Source organism: Rhinopithecus bieti, unplaced genomic scaffold, assembly GCF_001698545.2.
Source record: "Rhinopithecus bieti isolate Rb0 unplaced genomic scaffold, ASM169854v2 scaffold_7398, whole genome shotgun sequence".
Classification (NCBI taxonomy): Eukaryota; Metazoa; Chordata; class Mammalia; order Primates; family Cercopithecidae; genus Rhinopithecus; species Rhinopithecus bieti.
The window spans coordinates 280679-306405 of record NW_016805783.1 but is presented as its reverse complement, the minus strand read 5'-3'; the positions used below and the strand labels follow the sequence as shown (position 1 = coordinate 306405).

General features: G+C 36.3%; 1 protein-coding gene across 7 annotated transcripts in view; it reads right to left on the bottom strand.

The window, feature by feature from the left end:
• The window catches only part of INTS6 (integrator complex subunit 6), a 111035-nt gene that overhangs the window by 56581 nt on the left and 28727 nt on the right, over window positions 1-25727 (bottom strand). The window contains exons 3-4 of one of the 7 annotated variants that reach the window (XM_017873731.1): window positions 23871-23931; window positions 21966-22187 (exon numbers count right to left, since the gene is read on the bottom strand). The exons of 5 other annotated variants lie outside the window; for them this stretch is intronic. In XM_017873731.1, coding sequence (XP_017729220.1) covers window positions 21966-22004 — 39 coding nt within the window. In that variant the 5' untranslated portion in view covers window positions 22005-22187; window positions 23871-23931. The remainder of the gene's footprint in view (window positions 1-21965; window positions 22188-23870; window positions 23932-25727) is intronic. One more of the 7 variants, XM_017873732.1, reaches the window with a different exon arrangement.

The window sequence follows — 25727 nt, the reverse complement described above, 5'->3', positions numbered from 1 at the left end:
GGAATACCTTTCCATATGCTTATTGGTTATTCCAACGTGCTCTTTTGTGAAGTGACTATTAAAGTCTTCTGCTTATTTTTAATTGGGTTGTATAGCTTTCTCTTATTGATTTGGAGGATTGTTAATCTATTCCAGATGTCTTTTATTGCAGGGATCCCCAAGTCTGTGGCCTGTTAGGAATGGGAGGAATGGGGCCGCACAGCAGGAGGTGAGCCGTGGGCAAGCAAGCATTACCGCCTGAGCTCCACCTCCTGTCAGATCAGCAGTGGCATTACCGATTCTCATAGGAGCATGAACCCTATTGTGAACTGCACATGCAAGGAATCTAGGTTGTGCGCTCCTTATATGAGAATCTAGAGCCTGATAATCTGAGGTGGAACAGTTTCATTCCAAAACCATACCTACCTATGTCCATGGAAGAACTGACTTCCAGGAAACCAGTCCCTGGTGCCAAAAAGGTTGGGGACCACTGCTTTATTGGATACATTACAGTATTGCAAGTATCTTCTATTCTGTTACCTCTTCCATTATTTTAGTGGTATCTTTTGATAAATGGAATTTATCTTATTTTTTCCTTTCACAGTTAGTGCTTTTTGTCTCCTCACAGATAATGAAGACGCTCTCCCATGTTTTCTTCTAAAAGCTTATTATTTTCCCACTTCAAACCTGAAATACATCTGAAATTGAGTTTGGAGTATGGTCCAAAATAGGGGCAAAGACACATTTTTTCCCCAAATGGATATCCAATTGATATGGCCATCCCTTCTATGCTGCACAAGAATGTTACCTCTTTCTTATATCGGGTGACCGTACACGTGGTAGTCTATTTCTGTGTCAAAAACAGTATTACATGGAAGGAAAAAAAGTGCAGAATGGTGCACAGAATAGCATCTCTACACATTGTTAAAAGTAATGTTTAGAATAGTTTTACATATGTGTAGTAAAAATAAGAAAACGTGGACTAAATGACTATAAATCAAATTCGCAATTGTTGATTACGGGAAGGAAAAGAGGGAGGAAAGTGACACTGAGTAGGGCAACAAGGGAGACTACACACTATCAATCTGCAATGTTCTGTTTCATTTATTAAATTTTTTAAAATCCAAAACAAAAAAGAATAAGGCAAATATGGCAGAAACTTTTATATTCCTTATTCTTATCCAAAGTACTGAAACATATTAATATGAAGATAATTGTCAAAAGTCAGTAGTAGTTATCTATACCTCTTTTACAAAATGTCATTACTTTACACAAATCCAAAGACAAGAAAACTTCCTATATGCCTCAACTCAACAAGAGAAAGATAAAATACAGTAATTACTAACTCCAAAGCTCAGACATTTGTAAGGATCCCTAACAAAGAGTTATTCTTGATCAGCCATTAAAATACATTGCAAGAAGGTAGACTACTTCCTGAAAACTATACATGCATTCACTCATCATTTTTTATGTACCTACCAAATATTAGGCATGTTTAGGCTCTGAGGATTTAAAGATAAATAATAAAATACACCCAGTACTTTAAGAGTTCTAAACAGAAGGATCATGTTCCTGAAGGAATCTGTTTCAGAGCTGTATTTAAAGATAAGCCAACACACAGAAAGAAGAAAACTGAGAATCACAGTACTAGCTAACAAGATATTTAATAGGATTTTTATTTCTGAACACTGAATGGGATTAAGAGTTTCATAAGAGCTGTTTTCTGAGACTTAATCCCAAGAAACTCTAGTAGGAGTATTCAAATGGAAGTGTCTGAACTAATGATGCTTTAAAAAACCTAGCTATTAATAACAATAATACTTTATAGTGTTTACTATTAGATGCCACAAGTTATTCTAAGCCCTTTATATATAGTAACCCATTTAACCCACAAAACAAACATATGAGATAGGCACTATTATAATCCTCATTTACAAACGACAAACAGAGAGCTTCAGGACTTGTCAGAAGGTACACAGTAAGTGGTGAGGAGACAGAATTCAAACCCAAGTAAGTCTGGCTCTTAAACACTGTGCTCTTAAACACTGTTATTATACTGCCTAACCAGGAGTGGAAATACAATCTGCATTTAAAAAAAAATCAAATGTTGAATTATTAATATAAAAAACTAATTATATTCAATGAAAAAAATCTTAAATATAAAATAACTACTTTTAGAAAAAAATTTAAATTAATTTCTGTATCAATCTAGTGATTTTAAGTCCCTAATTAATACATCTTATAAACACTGTAGGTTATTTTTATAATGCATAGTCCTATGCTTTTTCCCTAGTTACTCTTGATACAAAGGAGTGGTAATGTATTTTTCTCCCTCTTGCGTTTCCCTTCCATTTCTTAAAACACGGGCAATAACAATAAACAACAGCTAGCATATTCTGAACACTTATTATGTGCCAAGCACCATGCCATGAGCTTTACATACAATATTTACAACAAGCAAATGGGGTAGATACATTATCCCCTTTTCAGAGATGAACTGTAATATAAGATTGTACGTTAGGAGACATCTGTTTGGAGAATACACTCAAGTAACCCATGCTACATCATCAACTCTAGAACATCTAGGGAGGGAGGGCTGTAATTTTAAGAACTGAATAAACCATGTGTGATTCAATAATATAGTAATTTTCCCATAACCATGATATTGTGAGCCTTTATTAGAATCTTATAAAATTATACTGGGCAAAGTTTCAGTCTAATGGACTAATAAGCAGAGAAAATTATTGTTTATATTCAGTTTATTTTTTGCTTGAATACAAGTGAGGTTTTCCATATTGTTATTTTAAATGATTAATTTTAGTAATATTGCCAACTCAAATATCTTATGTCAACATCTTGGTAGCCAACAGAAAAGGAAATGCAACTTCAATTTAAATTTGGGAAGACTGTCCTATTTTTCCTAGTTTCCCTTGGAGACCTTACTGCCCCTTCACCTTTGAGTCCTTCCTCAACTTCTTACCAAAAGAAAAGGAATAAAACCTACTTCTCCATTGGTCTGAAAAACAAATGGCAGATTAGGCAGGTGACAGTTATCACCAGGTATGCTCAAATTTTATGTACTTACAAAAGTGCAATTTCCTTTTTGATTGTTTTATATTTGATTACGGTACAGACCCTAATTATTTGTGACTTTGCTAAAATTACACTAAAGTGCAACTTAAATTTTAATTATTTATTCATGGAGCACTGACCATAAACATAGCACGATTTCAGGACTTAATGTAGATAAATTATGCCCAATAAACAAGATTTGAGATTACATTTTAGCTAGCTCACTGTAAGAAAAGCGATTATAAAACCTCAGATAACCAAAATTCTCATACATTATTACTTATTTTTTAAACTATAGAACGTAAAAAATAGAAACCAACAAACAGTAAAAAAAAAGATAAAAGAAGTTTATTTTTAAAACATCTTCAATTCAGTAATCTAAACAGATGTCTCCTAGCATACAACCTAATTGGCTGGATGAGGATCAAACCTGAGCCCACCATGAGTCAGGACTAATCTGTACCAACACAAGATTTCCCCTTAGCTGGTCACAAGATTTCCCCTTAGCTGGGATTACACCTGTAATCCCAGCACTTTGGGAGCCCAAGGTCACGGATGACGAGATCAGCAGATCGAGACCATCCTGGCTAACACAGTGAAACCCCATCTCTACTAAAAATACAAAAAATTATCCGGGCGTGGTGGCACGTGCCTGTAGACCCAGCTACTCGGGAGGCTGAGGCAGGAGAATCGCTTGAACCTGGGAGGTGGAGGTTGCAGTGAGCCCAGATCGCACCACTGCACTCCAGCCTGAAGGACAGAATGAAACTCCATCTCAAAAAGAAAAGAAAAGAAAAGAAAAGAAAAAGATTTCCCCTTTCTTGAACTTGGAAGTTCTGCCAACTGGTTCTATTACCAAAGTAATTCAAATGATATGTACTCTCATAATCACGCTTCCCACTTAAGTTTTAATGACCTATTTACTTCGCAGCCTATCCCACCAGTTTGGAAAAGGAAAAGGAGAAGGATCTGATACTTTTGTTTCCCCCACAGCATTTCTCATATGAAATAATAAATGAGGTTCCACTCATGCAGTCAAAGTAAAAGAGATGCAAAGCTGGAGTTATAATCAGATCACAAGCACCTCTCAGTGTCCTACCAATAAAAATTGTGCTCCTGGCCAAATATGGTGGTTCACACCTGTCATCCTAGCACTTTGGGAGGCTGAGGCGTGGAGGACTGCATGAGGGCAGGAGTTCAAGACCAGCCTGGGCAACATAGTGAGACCCTATCTCTACAAATACACACACATGCACACACACACATGGACAACCCAGGTGTGGTGATGCACACCTGTAGTCCCAGCTACTTGGGAGGCTGCAGCAGGAGGACAGCTTGAGCCCAGGAGGTTGAGGTTGCAGTGAGTCATGACAGCACCACTGCACTCCTGCCTGAATGACATAGGGAGACTCCATCTCAAAACAAACAAGCAAAAACTAAACAAAAAACAAAAACAAAAAAAACCTGTGCTCCCTCCACCCCAACACACATACACATACACACATAGATACCAAGCTTCTATGCTAATGTAAGTCCTAAGTCACAGAACCAGTCTTATCTCCAAGAGCTGGAGTCTTATTCTTTCCGTGTGTGTAACCAGTTCATCTCTATGGCCTTTGTATGTGCCCATACATAGAGAATACAAACACACGAGCTGCAAAGCCTACCTGACACCTTGAGCAAGGTGGAAAAACATATTCCATAAGCTCGCACCATAACAAACACTCCATCCAGCTCAATATATAAGATGCATACTGAGAATTTACATATGTACATACTTCCACTGAAAACATAACCTCATATATTCATTCTGGCTTTATGAAGAGATATAAAAAATTTGACCATATATTATTTCTTGTAATTTTTTACTTCATATACCAAATCATAACTTTTCTTTATAGTTTACTGCAGTGACCTAGTACCAATGAACTCAGCACAGTATCAAATAAATAATTAGGTCATCATAAATACATACATTTTATTGTTAACATGTGGGGCCTTTTAAAAAAAAGTAAGAATGGGGATCAGAAATCAAGCTATAACTCAGGAGTTATTTAATGAAAGGCAACACATTAGACATTGTAATTTTCTACTTCCAAGACATGTAAGTAAACAATTATGTGTTATGATATGTACAACAATAAAAACATGCATAAAGTACAAAAGAATAAATGATTAGGGGATAAACCAGGGAAGACTTCTCAGAGGAAGTAGCACCTGAGCAAGTGTGAAGAATAATAAGTTTACTGAGAACTTCATGCAAGTTAGGGAGCAGTGAAGAGTGAATATCATGATTAAACACATAGGAGACAAGAAATAATAATAATAAATACTGGGTTGAAAACTAAATTAAACTTCAGAACTGGCGGCGAATAAAGTGCAAAGGAGGAGAGAAAGATTTTTAAGAAAGACTTTAATCCTCTAAGGACGTGTTGGATTTTAATTTAGAGAGATAGAGAAATAACGTCCAGGGAGAAGGAGTACATGAGGAAAGAAAGAGGAAGTGTTCAGGAAATTAGTAGCCCAGGTGAGGTCAAACTTAAAGAAAATGCAGAGGAATAATTAGGAAATTTTCTTCATTCCCCAGTCCTCTCACTCAATGTATCTGTCTTTTGGAGTTATACTTAGCCTATCAATTATTGGATTTCCCTACTGTTAATTTTTTTTTTTTTTTTCACAAACAACTCTCACACTAGACTTATCAATGGGTTTTGTCTTGTTTTGGCTTGGTTACTCTGGTAGATGGCATAGTACTCCGACGTACTCAAAGGTATTCAGAGTCTAAGTCTTACTAGGCCTAGCAGCTTTATTTCCACTTCCATGGAAGCTGGCTACCATGTTTAAAGGCTTGAATTATGCTACTAAATGATGGAGACAGAAGCCACATGGATGAGAAGCAAGGTCCCCCAGAAAACAGGCAGCACCAAAGCCCCAGACATATAATTAAGACCATCTTGTATGTTCCAGTACTAGATAAGTCTGGGGCTTATGTAACCAGCTAACAAATTCTTAAGAAATAATAAACTGTTGTTTTAAGTCACTGAGTTTTGGGATGGTTTGTTACACAGCAGCAGATCTCTCCTTGAGTCATTAAATCTATTGGACATTTTCAAATCTGGCTTCCAAGCAGCACTCAAAACTACTTCCCAGCCTTTTGAAAGGAATCTTCCTTTGGCTTTCATGCTGAAATATTTTCATGGTTTTCCTTCTCTCCTCTGGCTGCTCCTCCCTTCCATCCTCACCCCTAACCTAGACACAACCTCCAATACCTAACTAGTAAGTGCTGCAAATCCTCAAGAATCAGTCTTAGGTCTTGCCCAATGTATAGTCTCAACTGTCAACCCTACTACTGTCAGCTTCAATTTCTATCAATAATCAAATAATAGTAATAACTGTGTATGTTGAGGCTCTCTCTCTCTTTTGAGCACCAAATATTCTGCCTTGTGACACACCCTCCCAAATGGCTCAAAGGGTGTGTCAAACTAAACATGTTCAAAACTGAACTTAAGATTTTCCTCTACCCAAAATGGTCCTCTTCCAATATTCCCTAACTCAGTAAAATGGCATCATTATTTATCCAATTTTGCAGGACGCCATCTCCTCCCTGTTTCTTACACCTCCAACTGTATTAAATGTCAGCAGGTTTAACTGATTTAACCTCCTAAATATCTCTTGAAACTGAAACTCTTCTACCATCACCAACCTCCTTGACCAAGCTATTGTCAAGACTAAACAACAATGCTCCAACAACCACTTTTATCTCCCTCTCCTCCACCCCATCTCTAAATAAAACCCTTGGATGGCTTCTTATTGCTTTTATATTAATAATATTCCTCAGTATGGCCTGGAAGCCCCTTGTATGGTCAAGTCCAACCTTCTTTTCCATCTTGTACTACGATCCCTCTTCTTTTATGCTCTAAGCCAAGCATGTCCAACCCGTGGTCCACAGGCTGCACGTAGCCCAGGACGCCTTTGAAAGCAGCCCAATACAAATTTGTAAACTTTCTTAAAACATTATGAGATTGTGTGTGTGTGTGTGTTTAGCTTATCAGCTATCATTAGTGTTAGTGTATTTTATGTGTGGCCCAAGACAATCGTTCTTCCTTCCAAAGTGCCCCAGGGAAGCCAAAAGATTGGACACCCCTGTGTCTAAGCCACATTAGCCTTCTTTCAGTTTTTCATTCTCAAAATATACTCCCTTAACAAAAAAACAAACAAACAAAAAAAAAGCGTTTGGACATGCTATTCCCTCTGTCTGGTATAATCCTCTTTTCTATTTTTTGAGTAACAAATCCTACTCTCTTCAGATCTTGGCCCTCCAATAACCTCCTTGACCATATCTAATTCATTATAAGCTCTCATAGCACATATTCCTCCCTCTTGTAGAATGTATGATGACTGAAAGTTTACTTTCATCTATGTGGTATTTTTATTAATGTTTGCCTTCTCCAGACCCATGGGGCAGGGCTCCTTTTTGTTTTTGCTCACCGTTTTATCCTCAGAACCTAGCATCCTGTCTGGTTCATAGAAGAAACTAATAAATATGGCTGAATGAATAAAAGGATGGATGAATAAATAATGTGACTGGCTAAGTTGTGAAGGGCAATGAGCAATCTAGTGGACAATGGAAAGCAATGCAACATTTTGAACAGTAGAGTGGTATACCACTTCATACACTGAAGTGGTATGCTTTAAAATAATTTTGCAACATACAGGACAGACTGAAAGCAGCCAAGATAAGCTAGAAAGCTAATGCAATAATTTAAAAAAGCACTAGGATGATTGATAACAAAAATAATAGGAATGAAAGAAACAGACTCATAAAAGCAAAAATCCAGGGACTGATACCAAAGACAAATACAGAGGAAAAAATACAGAATATGGTATGTCCTAATGTTCTGTCTACCTCAACTATTATAGTATTAACATGTTCAAAATAACAAGGTACTATAATAAAGTATGATTTTAAAAAAAGGCTACAAAACTAAGTTCCAAATAGATACATACACACACCATAATAGTGTTTCTGTACGGTGTGGCCAGGCACAGTGGTTCATGCCTAAATCCCAGCACTTTGGGACTTGAGGCCAGGCGTTTGAGACCAGTCTGACCAACATAGCAAAACCTCATCTATACTAAAAATATAAAAAGTAGCCGGGCATGGTGGCACACGCCTGTAATCCCAGCTACTCGGGAGGCTGACGCTGGACAATCACTCGAACACGGGAGGCAGAGGTTGCAGTGAGCCGAGATCGTGCCACTGCACTCCAGCCTGGGCAACAGAGTGAGACTCGGTCTCAAAAGAAAAAAAGAAAGTATAATAACATTATCAATGCTAAAGTGTAGCTATATATAATTGTTAAATAATAACCCAGATTATTCCGACTCTACCATAAAACATTTAGACTAGAATAACCTATTGAGGTGGGGTTTTTTTGAGATGGAGTTTCGCTCTTGTTGCCCAGGCTGGAGTGCAGTGGTGCAATCTTGGCTCACTGCAACCTCTGCCTCTTGGGTTCAAGTGATTCTCCTGCCTCAGCCTCCCAAGTAGCTGGGATTACAGGCACCTGCCACCATGCCCAGCTAACTTTTTGTATTTTAAGTAGAGACAGGGTTTCACTATGTTGGCCAGGCTGGTCTTGAACTCCTGACCTCAGGTGATCCACCCTCCCTGGTGTCCCAAAGTGCTGGGATTACAGGCAAGAGCCACTGTGCCCCGTCACTGAGTTTTATTAATAAGTCAGAAGGTTCATTTAAAGCACATTGGCAAGGAATCTTAAAAATTATAAAGGAAAAGCTTTGAATCATTTCAGAGCCATTATTTTTCCAGGTAACTGAGAGCACTTAATGCCTCAAGCACAAAAACATCAACAGAAACTTTCTGTAATATGTTATATATGTCCCTATTTATGAAACTAGGTTGTATCAAAAAATAATAATCTCTTTCTTGATAACTCAAAGAAGTAGGGAGACAGAAAAAAACTTAAAGATCTCTTGACCACACCAAATACTGCCCATAATCACACAAGTTAAGAGATTGGTAATTCACCATTTACTGAATGCTTATAATGTGACAAGGTTTCAATGAGTTACCTTGCTTTTATCATCTTATTTAATCCTCCAACAAACCTATAACCTATAACTTAAATTCTAAGGTATATCATCAATTTAATATATTTCTTTACTTCCCCAAATTTAACATTAAATGTGCATAAAAATTTTTTCCAACAATAGCATAAAATGATCTAGGCAGCAGCATATCCCTTTCTTCTTCCATATCATATCATAGCATTTGAGTATCACAGAGTTTCCAGTCTAAGCCTTCCGCAGACTGAGTCTACTAATTAAATTCCTTTTGGCCCTTATAAGTTAAGCAGAGCATCAGGGTCATATTTTATAATGTGTGCTTAATGATCTTGACCTTTTTAGCACCTTTAGTTTGAAAAGTATAATTTCAACCGGGCACAGTGGCTCACGCCTATAATCACAGCACTTTGGGAGGCTGAGTTGGGCAGACAGCTTGAGGTCTGGAGTTCAAGACCAGCCTGGCCAACATGGTGAAAACCTGTCTTTACTAAAAATACAAAAATTAGCCAGGCATGGTGGCACATGCCTGTAGTCCCAGCTACTCGGGAGGCCGAGGCTTGACACCAGGAGGTTTCACCAAGTTGTAGTGAGGCAAGATCATACCATTGCCCTTCAGCCTGGGTGACAGAGCGAGAATCCGTCTCAAATAATAGTAATAATAGTATAACTTCAAGGTATACTAAAGACTCTGAGTATTTCATTTGCACTTTCTATTAGAATACTTTATATTCTTATTTCAATTACAAACTACCAGCCAATATAACACTTACCTTTTAAATGTTGGTTTTGGAGAGATATTTGATTCCTCAGTAACAGTTTTTCACAGTCAGTGAAACAGTTATAATACCATCTCATAGCTTTAATAGCTTTATCTGTTTTCTCAGAAATTTGGCAAAGTCAACTGCCTTTATTTGTGCTGTCTGACATAGGTTAGGTAATTTATCATTGGTATTGTATTTGTTACAATGCTAATTCATCATAGGTAGTATTTTTTTTTTAATTTTAAGGAACAATTAGTGCTCCTTAAAATTAAATGTTAATGTTAACAAATTAACGTTAAGCTTCTGGATTTCAAGAACAACACGACAATGTCCATTCTCACTACTTCTACCAGTACTTAATTTAAGCAAGAAAAAGAAATAAAAGGCAGACAGATTTGGAAAGGAAGAAGTGTAACTGTCTATATTCAGTCAAGATGATTTTGTATGTAAAAAGCTTCAAGGAATCTAGAAAAGCTACCAGATAACAAGAAAATTTAGAAAGGTCACAGGATACCAGGTAAAGATGCAAAAAAACCCAACTGTTTATGTACTAACAACAAATAATCAGAAGTTGAAAGTAAAAAGACCAATTAATAATAACATCAAAATAGGCCGAGTGCAGGGGCTCATCCCTGTAATCCCAGCACTTTGGGAGGCCAAGACGGGCGGATCACAAGGTCAGTTGATCGAGACCATCCCGGCTAACATGGTGAAACCCCGTCTCTACTAAAAATACAAAAAAATTAGCCGGGCATGCTGGCAGGCGCCTGTAGTCCCAGCTATTCGGGAGGCTGAGGCAGGAGAATGGCGTGAACCCGGGAGGCAGAGTTTGCAGTGGGCCGAGATCGTGCCACTGCACTCCAGCTTGGGCAAAAGAGCGAGACTTTGTCTCAAATAATAATAATAATAATAATAATAATAACATCAAAATATATAAGATACCTAACATATGTATAAACTCCCATCTGAAAACTACAAATATTGCTGAGAAAATCAAACACTTAAATCTGAAAAACATGCCGTACTCATGGATCAGAATAGCCAATAAGGTAAAAAGTATCAATTTTCCCTCAAACTGATTTATAGATTCAATGTAATTCTAATCAAAATTGCAGTAGGCTTTCTTATAAAAACTAATAAGCCTGATTCTAAATTTACATGTAAACTCAAAGGACCTAGAACAAACAAGGCAATTTGGATAAAAACAAAGTTGGAGACTTGACTAAATGATTTCAAGACTCGTTATAAAACCACAGTAGTTGAGACCATGTTGTATTGCCAAAGACACAGGTATCAACAAAGCAGAATAGAAAGTCCAAAAACAGCCAAACAAAAACATAGCCAATCGACTCAACCAAGATGCTTCAGCAATGAGGAAAGGATAATCTCTCCAATAAAAATGCTGATACAATTAATTATCCATATGTCAAAAATAAACCTCAACACTTTCCTCCCATGATACACCGAAAATTCTAAATGAACTATTACCCTCAAAGTAAGGGCACAAACTATAAAACTCCTTGGAGAAAATACAGGAGAAAATCCTTAGTATCTTAGACTAGGAAAAGATTTCTTAAATAAGACACAGAAAACACAAACTAAAAGGAAAAAATAAATTTAAAACTTTACTCTTCAAAAGACACTCTAAAATATAAAAAGGCAGCTAGAGACTGGGAAAAAAATATTTGAAAACCATATATCTAATAAAGAACTTGTATCCTATCCAGAATATGTAAAAAATTCTTGTAACTCATTAACAAGAAGACAGACTACCCAATAAAAAACAGCCAAGAGGTCAGGATGTTCACTTCACCAAAGAGATACAGATAGAAAATAAGCACATGGGGCTGGGCACCGTGACTCACACCGGTAATCCTAGCACTTTGGGAGGCTGAGGTGGGTGGATCACCTGAGGTCAGGAGTTTGAGACCAGCCTGGCCAACATGGTGAAACCCTGTCTCTACTAAAAATACAAAAATTAGAGGGGTGTGGTGGCAGGTGCCCGTAATCCTAGCTACTTAGGAGGCTGAGGCACAAGAATCACTTGAACCTGGGAAGTGGAGGTTGTAGTGAGCCGAGATCGTGCCACTGCACTCCAGCCTGGGTGACAGAGTCAGACTTTGTCTCATAAATAAATAAATAAGCAAGCACATGGGCCAGGTGCAGTGGCTCATGCCTGTAATCCCAGCACTTTGAGAGACCGAGGAGGGTGGATCACCTGAGGTCAGGAGTTCAAGACCAGCCTGGCCAACCTGGTGAAACCTGTCTCTACTAAAAATACACAAATTAGCTGGGCATGGTGGCGGGCACCTGTAACCCCAGCTACTAGGGAGGCTGAGACAGGAGAATCACTTGAACCTGGGAGGCAGAGGTTGCAGTGAGCTGAGATTGCGCCATTGCACTCCAGCCTGGGTGGCAGAGTGAGACTCTGTCTCAAAAAAAAAAAAAAAAGGAAGAAAAGAAACACATGAAAAGATTTTCAATATATTTAGTCACTTGGGAAATGCAAACTAAAACCAAAAAGATAATAAAACTTTAAAAACTGAAAAAACTCAAGTGTTGGAAAGATGTAGAGTAACTAGGCCTCTCATACATTCCTGGTGGGAATACAAAATAGTACACACACTTTAGTAAACAATTTGCAGTTTCTTATAAAGCTAGATATACACTTATCATATGACCCACCAATTATGCTCGTAAGTATATACCCAAGAGAAATAAAACACAGGTCTATAAAAAGACTTGTATACCAATGTTCACAGCAGCTTATTCGTAACGGTCAAAAAAACCCAAATGTTTGCTCTGGTGAATGGATAAGCAACCTGTTGCATAGCCATACAATGGAATATGGCTCAGCAATAAAAAGAAACAATCTACTGACATATGCAACAAGAACGAATCTCAAGAGCATTACGCTAAGTGAAAGAAGTCAGCCACATATTATACAGGGTATAATCTTTTACAGTGTATAATTGTGTCCACTGTATAATTCCAAATTCTAGAGAAGATAAAACTATAGTAACAGAAAGCGGGTCAGTTGTCAAGGCTGACAGGAACTACAAAGGGGCATGAGAAAATTTCTTTGGAGTAACATGTATTTTATATTATTATTATAGTATTAAATACATGACTTACGTTTGTCAGAATTCATGAAGTTTTACACTTGAAATTGCTATGTTTTGTTAGATATAAATTATACCTCAACAAAGGGGACAATAACACAACAAAAATAAGCATATGCAAAATTTGAGTGTCATGTATTTCGTAGCCAAACAAGAAAAGGCTCTAGAATACAAATGCCATTTGACTTAGGATCTAGTGTCTTATACTGTACCATGTTGACCCCTTTCTCAGAATACTTCCCTAAAGATCCAGGTGAGAATTCTCATTTTGAATCTTTCCACGCGGACACAAAAGATGCATGCGCAGAGGTGCTGAGGCTCACAAGCGCATAGGTGAGCTCTCTCTCTCCCATGGGAGTACTACAGGTAATTCTCGGGAGAATAATCTGTATGTGCAGCTCTCTCCCTCTTAAGGCAACATAACAAAATGGAAACACCAAAGTGGTTTCATTATAAGGGATACCTGAAGTATTTTAAACTCTTGTTAACAATAAATTACTTGGCACACATTTCATAACATACCAGTATATCCACATTGTGGCTGAGAACCTGATCCAAACAGACTGGAACACCAGCAAATTCATTCGTTTACTCTTTCAATAAAAACTGATAAAGAACTAATGCTATTAAGTGTGCAAAATTCTCCAGAGTAATTAAAGTTATTGACTTGGAAGAAACTAGATCAACTAGTAGGAAACCCTCAGTAGGTAACAATGAAATAAATGCAGAATTATTTATGTATATAATCAAATGCAAATTTTTGTGATATTTATAAATGCTTCAAAATTTTATTCAGGGTCTGAACATCAACTGTGTGACTATTATGTGGCAGGCACTGGAGGTATAATGGTAATCAAAAAGAAAGGATAGTCCTTCCTTGTCATTGTGGGGCATAAAGGCAGTCAGACAGTAAGCAAATAAGCACACACACTACTACTTCATTACACGCTATGATAAATACTATCAGAAAAAAGATTTTTTTTTAAAAGGGTCAAAATAGAATCCTATGCACCAGCCCTGACAAACGCAGATCATAGCCTCTGCTGGGTCCCTTACCTGGATATTTCTTCTCACTAAACCTCCACAGCCCATTTAAAACAATCTTCCCTGATGGCACAAGTGTCTCTGTCTTCTCTAACCCCGGTAAGAAGAATTAGGGGTCTCTCCTTTTTGTATTGTGATAGAGAATAATAAAATCAGTAAAAATTTCTGAGCACTTATCTCATTTAATCATATGACAACCACGAGATGTAGTTATTATCCCCATTGTAAAGATGAGAAAACTGCAATTCAACATGAGCAAAAAAAATGATACCTCTAATAAGTTGCAGAACCAGGAATCAAACTTTGGTCTTTATGACAGAAACACATTCTTATGTGTTTCTTTATGACAGAAAAACATTTTAAATACCTACCTTAAAAGTGAAATGCAAATAGTAGTATGGATTCATGACCTAACCTATTTTCTCTTTCAGAAAAACATATTTCCTAGCTCTGTACCGAAAAAGCCTGAAAATGATGATTAACTCAATGGCAATGCAACCTTTTCTAAAACCCATGCTATGGTCTCCATATACCATGTCCTAATACATGGAACCTGACCTGATTTCAGGTCTGAAGCAAAAATGTACAAGATAAGCTTAGAACAAGTAGTTACACTCGAAAGCAAAGAAGCTTTCAAGCTTACTTTCTTTACCACCCCTGTAATTTCTGATAACTGCCCCTCCACATCTAGTCTCTCCTTCTTCCTTCTACTACTTTAACCCCCCAGATTTTAACTGGACTCACAGTCACCCAAGCAGGGATTAGTTTCCACTCTGCCTTACAGCTAAGTGTGGCCAAATTCTAGTTGATGGACTCTCATCGCAATTGCCATTTATGTTTTAGGTCATGCTTATATTAGGAAGTTGTTTGCCTTCTACACTCTTTAGTCCTTCCCACAGGCGGAAATCCAGTTGTATGATGTGCTGTGAAACCAGCATCAACCATTCAGATAAAAGCAAAGATAGAGTAACAAAGTAGAAGAAACTTGGAACCCTAGACAATAGCTTAGAGCAAAACCACTCCACCTCCCTGACTACTAACCAGTTCTATCTTTGATGTGAAAGGAAAAGCCTTCTGTATTTTTAAACCAGCTATTTTTGTCCCAAATAGAGAAGCTGAACCAATATCCTAAAAAAATATACCTTGCCAGAAGCTTTTCAGAATCCTTGAAGACTCAACTAGATGTTTGTCAATTTGTTTTTCTTTGTTGCAGAAAATATGCACTCAAAGAGGCATTGTGTGTGTGTTAGGGGTAGGAAAGCGCCCATTCTAATCAAACTAATGCTAAATCTTCCCGTGTTTTAATAAATAGAAAGTTGGTCCCTCCAACATCTAGTCCAACTCTAGTCCCAATTATTCAGATTTGCTTGGATAATGTAGATAGAAAAGAAGCTTAATAAAAGCTTTTTTTAAAGCAAACAAAATTTTAATATTTTTGGTAAAACTTAGTGGGTATTTCTTAAATCCTATTTCTCAAATATAATACAGCCACAGGTCCTATTCATAACATAACAGATAATAACAAGAAAATACGTAAGTACTCTCAGGCCTTTATAGATTCATTTCTGTTTCTTCCTTCCATATATATATATGTATGTAGTTCTTCCATATATATACACACACACATACACGCACACACACATAGTTCTAAGACGCAAGATTGAATTCCTCAACTTCCTTTCTCTCCCTATGGTTTCACCCTCCAACAATCCCAATCCCTAGTTTTTTCTAATTATTTCCAAGAACAATTCAAAAGTCAAGAATATCCAAACTGAAATGATGCAGTGGAAAAAAGGTATACGAAACAGATCTGCCTATCCTAGAATATATAAGAAACTCACAATTAAAGAACCACTGCATTCTGTTATAGCAGCTTAATACCCTGACAAGTATGACTTTTGTTTTTTTTGTTTTTTTGTTTTTTTTAAAGGAAAGGATGTACTAAATGGCACAGAACTCTGTTCACTTAAAAAAAAATTCTTTTAAAAATCTCTCTATTTGAAAAATTTCTATCTCACAGAAAAGTTGCAGTGATTGTACTATGAGCTCCAGGGTCATAGTGGAGCTATGATTCCAGTGGAATCATCTAGATTCATAGACAGTTTACATTTTGTCACATTTATTTCTTTCCCTTTTATATAACAACAATAATAATGGTAATTGATATGGTTTGGCTGTGTCCCTACCCAAATCTCATCTTGAATTGGAACTCCCACAATTCCCACATTTTGTGGGAGAAACCCCATGGGAGGTAATTGTATCATGGGGGCGGGTCTCTGCCATGCTGTTCTCGTGATAGGGAGTAAGTCTCACAAGATCTGATGGTTTTAAAAACAGGAGTTTCCCTGCACAAGCTCTCTCTCTTTGCCTGCTGCCACCCATGGAAGACATGACTTGCTCCTCCTCGCCTTCCACCAGGATTGTGAGGCCCTCCTAGCCATGTAGATCTTTAAATCCATTAAACCGCTTTCATTAATTGCCCAGTCTCGGGTATGTCTTTACCAGCAGCATGAAAATGGAGTAGTACAGTAATATATAAGTATTAATATTTGACAAACTATTTGAGAGTAAGTTGAGTCACCAAGACTTTTAGACCAAATACACACACTTCTATGCAGATGAACATGGACAAAGCCATGGGAATGAAATTGTCCAAGAGTATGACAGTAAATATGTAAGAAAATCTAAGACTAAACCAGTAACACTTAGGGACAGGCAAATACACTAAGGTCAAGGATGGAAAGTAAAACAAAACAAAAAGCCAAAGCAGGGCCAGGAAAGTGTAAACACAGAAGTCAAGAGAAGCTTTAAAAAAGAGTGTTCAATAGTGTTGGGCAAAACATCATGAAAGAAAAACTAAAAAGCAAATTTGGATTTGGAAGATAAGGACATTATTAGTGATCTTATTAACAAAGGTAGAATCAAAAGTCAGATTGTAATAGATTTAAGAGGAGGTAGGGAAGTCAAGGAGATAACAGAAATGATCTCTAAATTTGTTGCAAAACGATGAAGAAGACAGGCACCAGAGAGGAAAATAGTGTGAGTGTATGAGAGTAAAGATACAAGTTCTTCCATGTTTTTCATTTATTTAGAGTGGCTGAACCAGGAAGTCAGAGTTGTACAATCATCACCACTGTCTACTTTCAGAACATTTTGATCACCTGAAAAGGAAACCCTTCTATATACATTAGCATCCTACCCTTACCCCAAGCCTCTGGCAATCACTTATTTCTGTTTCTATGAATTTGCCTATTCTAGATACTTCATATAAATGGAAACTTACAGTAAGTAGCCTTTTGTGTCTGGCTTTCACTTAGCATGTTTTCAAGGTTCATCCATGTTGCACTATGTGAGATAATTTTATTCCTTTTTAAGGCTGAATAACATTCCATTGTATGGATATATCATATTTTGTTTATCCATTCATCAGGTAATAGATATTTGGGTTGTTTTCACCTTTTGGCTATTATGAATGACATTTATATGATGTTCACTTACAGGTTTTTGTGTAGACATGTTTTCATTTCTTTAGATATATACCCCAGAATAGAGTTACTGGAGTTACCACAAGGTAACACTATGTTTAACTTTTTGAAGAACCACCAAACAATTTCCCAAAGCAGCTGCATCATTTTACATCCTCACTAGCAAAGTATGAGGGTTACAGTTTCTCTACGTTCTCACCAACATTTGTTATTGTCCATCTTTTTTATTATATGTCATTATAGTAGGTGTAAACTGCTATCTCATTATGGTTATAATCTGCATTTCCCTCGTTACTAATAATGGTGAGCATCTTTTCATGTACTTACTGGCCATTTGTATATCTTCTCTGGAGAAATGTCTAACCAAATCCTTTGACCATTTTTAAATTAGGTTGTCTTTTTATTTTTATGTTGTTATAGTTCTTTATATATTCTGGATATCATGCCCTTCACAGATAAATGATCTGCAAATATTTTCTCTCATTCTGTTACTATCTTTTCACTTTCTTGATAGCATCCTTTGAAACAAAAGTTTTAAATTCTGAAGTCTAATTTGTCTAGTTGTTCTTTGTGCTTCTGATGTCATGTCTAAAACTTGCCTAATCCTAGGTCAGGAAGATTAAGCCTATGTTTTCTTCTAAGTTTTAGCTCTTATATTGGGGTCTTTGACCCATTTTGATCTAATTTTTGTATATAAGATAGAGGTTAAGTTTCCTTCTCTTGCATGTGCATGCATATTCAGTTGGCTCAAAACCATTTGCTAAGAAAATTATTCTTTTTTTTTTTTTGAGATGGAATCTCTCTCTGTCACCCAGGCTGGAGTGCAATGGCATGATCTCGGCTCACCGCAACCTCCCGGGTTCAAGTGATTCTCCTGTCTCAGCCTCCCAAGTAGCTGGGATTACAAGCACATGCCACCACACCTGGCTAATTTTTTGTATTTTTTAGTAGAGATGGGGTTTTACCAGGTTGGCCAGGCTGGTCTCGAACTCCTGAGCTCAGGCAATCCACCTGCCTCGGCCTCCCAAAGTCTAGGATTACAGGCGTGAGCTACTGCGCCCGGCCAGAAAATTATTATTTTCTCATTAAACTCTCTTAACTCTTGCCAAAAATTGACTGACTATAAATGCATGGGTTTTACTGCTAGACTCTCAATTCTATCTCACTGGCCTATATGACTGTTCTTATGCAGTACAATACTGTTGCTTTTTTTTTCTTTTAATCCCACACTAGAGTGTGAAGAGCAATGGACCCAAAAAAATAAAATAGTCAAGTCCTAGCTCTGCCTCTTAGGTAGAAATTAGCCTTACTAAGACATTTTCCTCACGGTCACAGAATTGAGAATTATAGGAGATGTGAAATTACCTTGTAAACAATTAAAGTTAAATATTTAAGTTTACACATTTTTTTAAATGATTAAGCTCAACCTCATACATTATTTTGGTAGCCAGGAATAAAAGAAAGTAATATAGTAAGAGTCCTTCACAATCTGTTTCTAAGAACAGTGCCTAGGCACATGGTAGGCCCTACATACATATTTATTGAATGAAATTAACCATTTTCCAATTGTTTTGTATTCTTTTTATTCATTTCCTATAACTGCTAAAATTATGAGGAAACAATTTACAAATTTAAAAGCATCCTATATCAACTTTTTCTTTAGCATATTTCCTTGAAAAAAAAAAAAATCAAGGAAATTTCCCGTAGGCTATTTCTAACTTTAATACTATTATCCAATATAAGCAATGAAGAAGGTTCTCCTCGTATCGTATTTATTAAGGAAAGGAAAATTGAGAAAGTCTAGGCAACAAAGCAAGATCCTGTCTCAAAAAAAATTACTAAAGTCAAAGTGAATTCCATAAAACGTAATACCAACCTGATTATTTATTGTTAGTTCCTATTGTTACACTCTACAGTTAAAACGTATATCCTTAGGAATGTCCAATGTACATCCAAAAGGAATTTTTTATTAAAAAATCAAAACTTTATTTTAGCTTCTAGTAGTTTAAGGTCAGTATTTGTTCAGAGGAAAAAGCTATCACTTGACAACCTGCAATATGGAAATACTTTCTTCAACAAAGTTTTACCCCAACAAATTGCAAAGGCAAAGTCCTTCTAATTTTTTAACAACTTTATTGAGGCATGATTACCTACCATAAAATTCATCCATTTTATGTGTTCAATGATTTTTAGTAAATTTACAGTTGTACAACCATCACCATCATGCCGTTTCAGAACATTTCCAACATCTTAGAAAGATCCCTGTGCCCATCTGTAGTCAGTGTCCCAAACATGTCCAGGCAAGCACTCATCGACTTTACGGACATTCCATATAAATGGAATAATGCTATATGAGGTCCTTTGCATCTAGGATAATGTTTTTGAGGTTCATCCATGTTGTAGCATGTCACCAGTTCATTCCTTTTTACTGCTAAATAGCACTCCAAGTTTCTTAATTTTATGTCTGGTATAGTTCAACCTACAATCATGTCCTCTTTTATGAGGAAGTGAAAACAGATGAGGTGCCAAAAAAAACCCCTGCTCTTTGCACAGTCCACGCTACTGCCACTATCTTTCTAAAATGCAAATCTAATAACTTTCTCCTCTACTAAAATCTCTTCAATGGTTCCCATCCATCTACAAGGCAAAGTCCAAGCTCCTCGACAGAGAATACAGGATGGGCCATGCCAATCTATCTAGTCTCATTTCCTGCTGCTATTTCTCTTGAACACTTCGCCAGCTATCAATACTGAGGCACATACAGTTCTTCCAAACTCTCTTCAGTGACCTTCATGTCTTTGCATCCATCTGCTTCACAAACTTGAATTAACCTTTCAAAATCCAACTCAAGACATTTCCTAGAGTCAGCTCCAGCCTCACTTTCTCAACTGTACCATCTTATCAGCTTGTGCTTTAATAATTTTATATCTTACACTATGCCATAACTGTACCTCTCATATCAAACTCATAAGCCAGCACCTAACCCTGTGTCTGAACTTCACTACTGTTCAATAAGCACCTGTTCACTTTAACTGAATACACTCTGACTACTAGTGGTGTTCCACCCACTTCATAAAGGAAAAATCAATTCCATAGATAAAATCCACTCTCCAAAACTAATGTGAAAAGGATCTAACAGAAGTAGTATAATACAACTCCAAGGTCTAGAGCAGTAGTCTACAAAACAGGGTATACACCAGCAATCAGCAAACTATAGCACACCAACCAAATCCAGCCCAGAGCCTAATTTTTGTCAATAAAATTTTATTGAACATGGCCACACTCATTCATTTAACATACTGTCTATGGCTGCTTTTGTCCTCCAACAGCGGAGTAGTTCCAATAGACACCATATAGGCTGAAAAACCTAAAATGTTCACTATCTGGCCCTTCAAAGAAAATGTTTGCTGACCCCTAGTGTAAATCATGATGCATGTTATACAAGAAGCAAAGATCAGAATTTCCTTTGTATAAATTTTTTCGTCTCATCTTTTTAAAGTTCTATGTTTATATATGTTTTTAACATAATAATATTAATACAGTAGTCACATATATAATTTCTAAAATTAAAATATGCATACAATGGGAATGGTACATAACCAATGTTTTTTTTTTTTTTTTTTACTAATATAGGTGGTTCAATTTAAAAAAAAAAGTTAAGTCTTAAGACAAGTTTTAGCATTTAAATTTAGTAATCAAGGTTATTAGCAATCAATGTTATTACATGAATAACTGAGTTCTGTAAGTGCTTCAAATCACAGAGAAAGAGGCCTAGAATTAAACTTTTTCCAAAATACTCAAAACATCTCTGGAGAATCTTTTCTGGTGCTAAAATGTCATTGAAATGATGCAGGTAGTACTAATATTCTTCAACAGAATGCAATAAAATATGAGCTACATAAATCCAAACTTGGTTCAAAGGCAGCTATGTTTTATAGAAAAGTTTATTATAACAGACAAAGCAAATGCAAACTTATCCTTCCAAACCCTGATAAATAACTGCCTGATAAATAATTGGTATCTAATAAATATACAAATCAAGAGAATACCTTGCTAGCTAAATTAAAAAAAAAAAAAAAAAAACTATCCATACTTAACCATGTGCAATTTTGTAACCAAAGTGTTCCTTAGCTATAATAGCAATGCTATTTCTGTCTAAGACAACAGATACTAACCTAAAGCTGTGAAGAACCTCAGGAAATACCAAGTCCCTCACTTATAGATCTTAAGCTTAGCAAGGTGGTTCTACTAACTCAAAAGCTGGGATCGGATAATCATCAACCAATTTATAAGCTCAAAGTTAAATTACCAATTGAATCTGGATTTATCAGATTAGGGTTGTCATTCTATGTGGAATCAGATTCTCCAACAAATAGTCATAGCCCCCAGAGAGAACTACACTCTACTCTGCTCACCTTTAAGGCTTTTCTGAGGCCTTCCGAGATGACTAGCATCAGACTTTTGAGGAAGGCTAGCCATTAGACAAGGCTTTTCCCCACGATCTGACTGCTTGAAGTGACATCCAGGATCAGGTCGATCCTGTATCCAGGAATCATGACCCTCCCTGAGGCACCAGTCATCATGAGACAGTCAGTGCACTTTGGCACTTCTTGAAAACCACTGGGCTGCTCCTTTAGCTGAAAGGAAAAAAAACATCAAAACCACAACAAACAAAACAAAGGGGGAAAAATCAGTAATTCAATCTGAAAAGACAGAGCGCGGGGAAAAATATACCAAAATAGCCTCGTCTAGAACAAAATGCAGCCTTGCCTTGATATAAAGCCCATAGTTTCAATATCTTTGTAGTAACTACACTAAGGTTATTCCTAATATAAAAGTCTAAAGTTTGATATCTATGGTATTACATCTGAAAAGAACAAGTGAAAGTGAAAGTTAAATAAAATCACTATGGAAATACAGCTAAATAAGTATAATCAAGGTATTTATAAATGACTAGCAGCCTAAGGGTTATTTACAGGAGAGTGTGCAACATCAGAAGACCACATACTCAACATTTTCATTCTCTCAAAATTGAAATCTAACGTGGAGAAACATGAAACACCCAAACAGGCTAAGTTTAATAGAAAACTGCCAATCTATTAAATAAAAAATTAGGCTAGTGTCCTCTAACTTACTTGACACTAGTACACAGAGTAAAATGCACATACACACACTGCTCTTAAACTAGCACTCTGTAGAATTTTCAATGCTTGCTTGAAATAACAATTTTAAATGTTCATATCATATGTCCTTAAATTTCAAACAAACTTTAAAAGCTGATTTAAGGCTTATTTAAATCTGCTTCAAATTAAAAAAAAAAAATAACTATCAGAATCTGCTCATTTCAATTTTTAAATACAAAATATTTTCCTAAAACATAATGTTAAAAGGCAAGAAAAAAATCTTTGAGGTAATTGTCTTAAATGTTAGATTATAACTCCCTTAAAACATCCTTACCCAAAAGGTAATGATACTTTGTCTGTCAATTACTTTATCTTCCTTTCTCCTTTATTTTTTATCACCCACATCTCAGTTAACACTACCAAATATCCACATAGATGCCCAAGTTGGAAAGTGGAAAATAATACTAAACCAGTATATTTTTACTTATTTGAGAATATGATTAAAGGTATGGATCTCTTTACCCAGAAAAATGTTCATGCACACAGATGGACAATGGATGTCAGGGAATTCACAAAACTCTCTTCAGACCAAGCATGGACCCTAGGGTTCAGGACTCCTGTCAAATACTTTGCCTTTTTTCTCCTATCTTACAAATCATCTTTGAAAACCTGCCTAGCTTACCTACCAAATCTCTCAGAATTCTGCCTTCCTGTCCAGCACTAGCTAAGTTTTGGCATTCCCCATATCCTCTAGGTTGTTACACGTAGTTTGCTAACTCTTCCCATCTTACCACCCTCCCAGTCCATCTTTTACCTTGCTGGCACAGTAACCTTACTAAAATGCAAATCTGATCATGTGACTCACCTGTTTAAAATCTTCAATACCTTCCCTGCAAATGCTAACAGAATGAAGTCTTGTCTCCTTAGGGTGCTACTATCTGCCCTCTACCTACATTTCAAGCTTCTACTCTTCCTACCTATACTTTCCATACTCCAGGTGCACAATTTATAATCTCCTGATACACTGTTTTCAAGTCTTCATGCTTTTGCATACTGTTTCCACTTCCTGAAATGTCATGGCTCAATTCCTTACTCTTCCCTCAACACTTTACTCCTTTCTTTATGCTGTCTCAGAACCTTCTGTTTATTTCTGCCATGAGATTTATCTTAATGTATTACAAATGTTTATTTACTTGCCTGTCTTCAAAGATAATATGTTTTCTAGCCTTGCTTAATTCCATCTGTGTGTCCCCAGTACCTAGAACATAAATATAGAACTAAATATAAATGTATGGAGCTGCCACTATTCTTATACACAGCCAAAGTTACTATGTATCACAAGGAAAACCGTTGCTGAATTAATTTAAAATATACTTTCACAATTCAACATCTAAAGAATTCATTCTGGAAAGGTATTTTTGCAGCAACCGTCTAGAAAATTAAGTGTAAGTATCAACAATTCTGTATAAACTGCTCTCATCTGGTAAGGCAGGGTATGTGGGGGTGTGTGTGTGCGTGTGTGTGTAATGCTAATTTCATGGACCTCTCTCCTCATATATGGGGTCTAAGGAGAGTCCTCAATACAGCACACTGTAAGCAGTAACTGCAGATTGCCTGCAGTCAGCACAGAAGTTAATTTTGGGGGGTTATTCAATAACCTATTCTAAAATACCAAGCAAATTAGAAATTATCCTATTAAAAATATTCACAGAAGGCCAGTTCCATACCCCTTGGAAACCCATTCCCAAATTTAACAATTCTAAAGGTCAAGAATTATTTTATCCTAAAAAAATACTTTTGGTGGTCTTCTAAGTCAAAAACATTTCTAACTTTCTAATCTGTTTTGTTAAAAGTTGTTCATTTTCACATGCATTGTGTAGCTTAAAAAAATTGTGGTTAGATTGTGTTCTAAAACTATAGCTTCTAAATTTGACTGTACATCAGAATCACATGGGCTGCTCTAAAAATACAGATTCCCAGGTCCTTACCCAGATCAACTGAAACAAAATTTCCAGAATAAGAACAAAGGCATGTGTATTTTATAAGGTACAGCAGGTGATTTTGATGCAGCCATTTCAAAATTACTGTTCTAAATACCACAGTACTTTATATATGTAAGAGCTAGAATTGGATAATAGAAACATCTCTAAATAAAATTTTCCTTACATATGTAGAATCTCTTATTGCTTACTGGTTCTGACAGGCTAATAAACACAGGGTGAAACTGCTTCACCCTCTGAATAAAAACTATTTTGATGTATCTTAACAAGGAATTCTAGAAAGCAGATTAGTTACTGTAGCCATACAGGTTTGTTAGAATGATCAACCATCATTTCTTTTAAATTTCTCCATTGCTGTGTTTGTCTAGAAGTACTCAAGAGTCTTTCTTACTACACGATCTTGAAGAAAAGTATATCAATAAGAGTACTGCAAATGTAAATTGCTGAAAATTTACTATAATATTAAATTGAAATATTTCATCAACTTCTTTAATTATGCATTATTATAATTACATATTTTTAAACTACTACTAATTGCAGATGTATATATTCCTATAACATACCAGCAGTAATAAATCCAGGGGTTGAGAGAACAGGGCCAAAAATATGAGTAGAAAAAGAAATACAAATGATCTACATTCAAAAAATTCTTATTAAATGTTTTTAGAAAGATGAATTGACAGAGACTAACATATACAGTAGTGTTATGCATATATTTAGAATATCTGAATCCCAAATCAGTAAGACTAGAGCTAATCTTCAGATTGTTACTGAGTCCCTAGTAATATCACTATGAAGAGGCTACTACGGGATAAACATGAAAATTCCAACACATGTAAACACAGATAAAATGTTTGATATTTTCTATCACACCACTACGGCATCCCTCAAAATTCCTTACAGATCTTTTTAAAAAAGAGAAAGTCCTCCAAAATTCTAAGTGTCTTGGGAAAACCAACTATTTTAAATATATGTTTAAAAGTCTTTATACAATAAAATCAGAGTTTTGATACCCTTTGGCACATATTTTATTGATTTTAGTGAATAAAACATT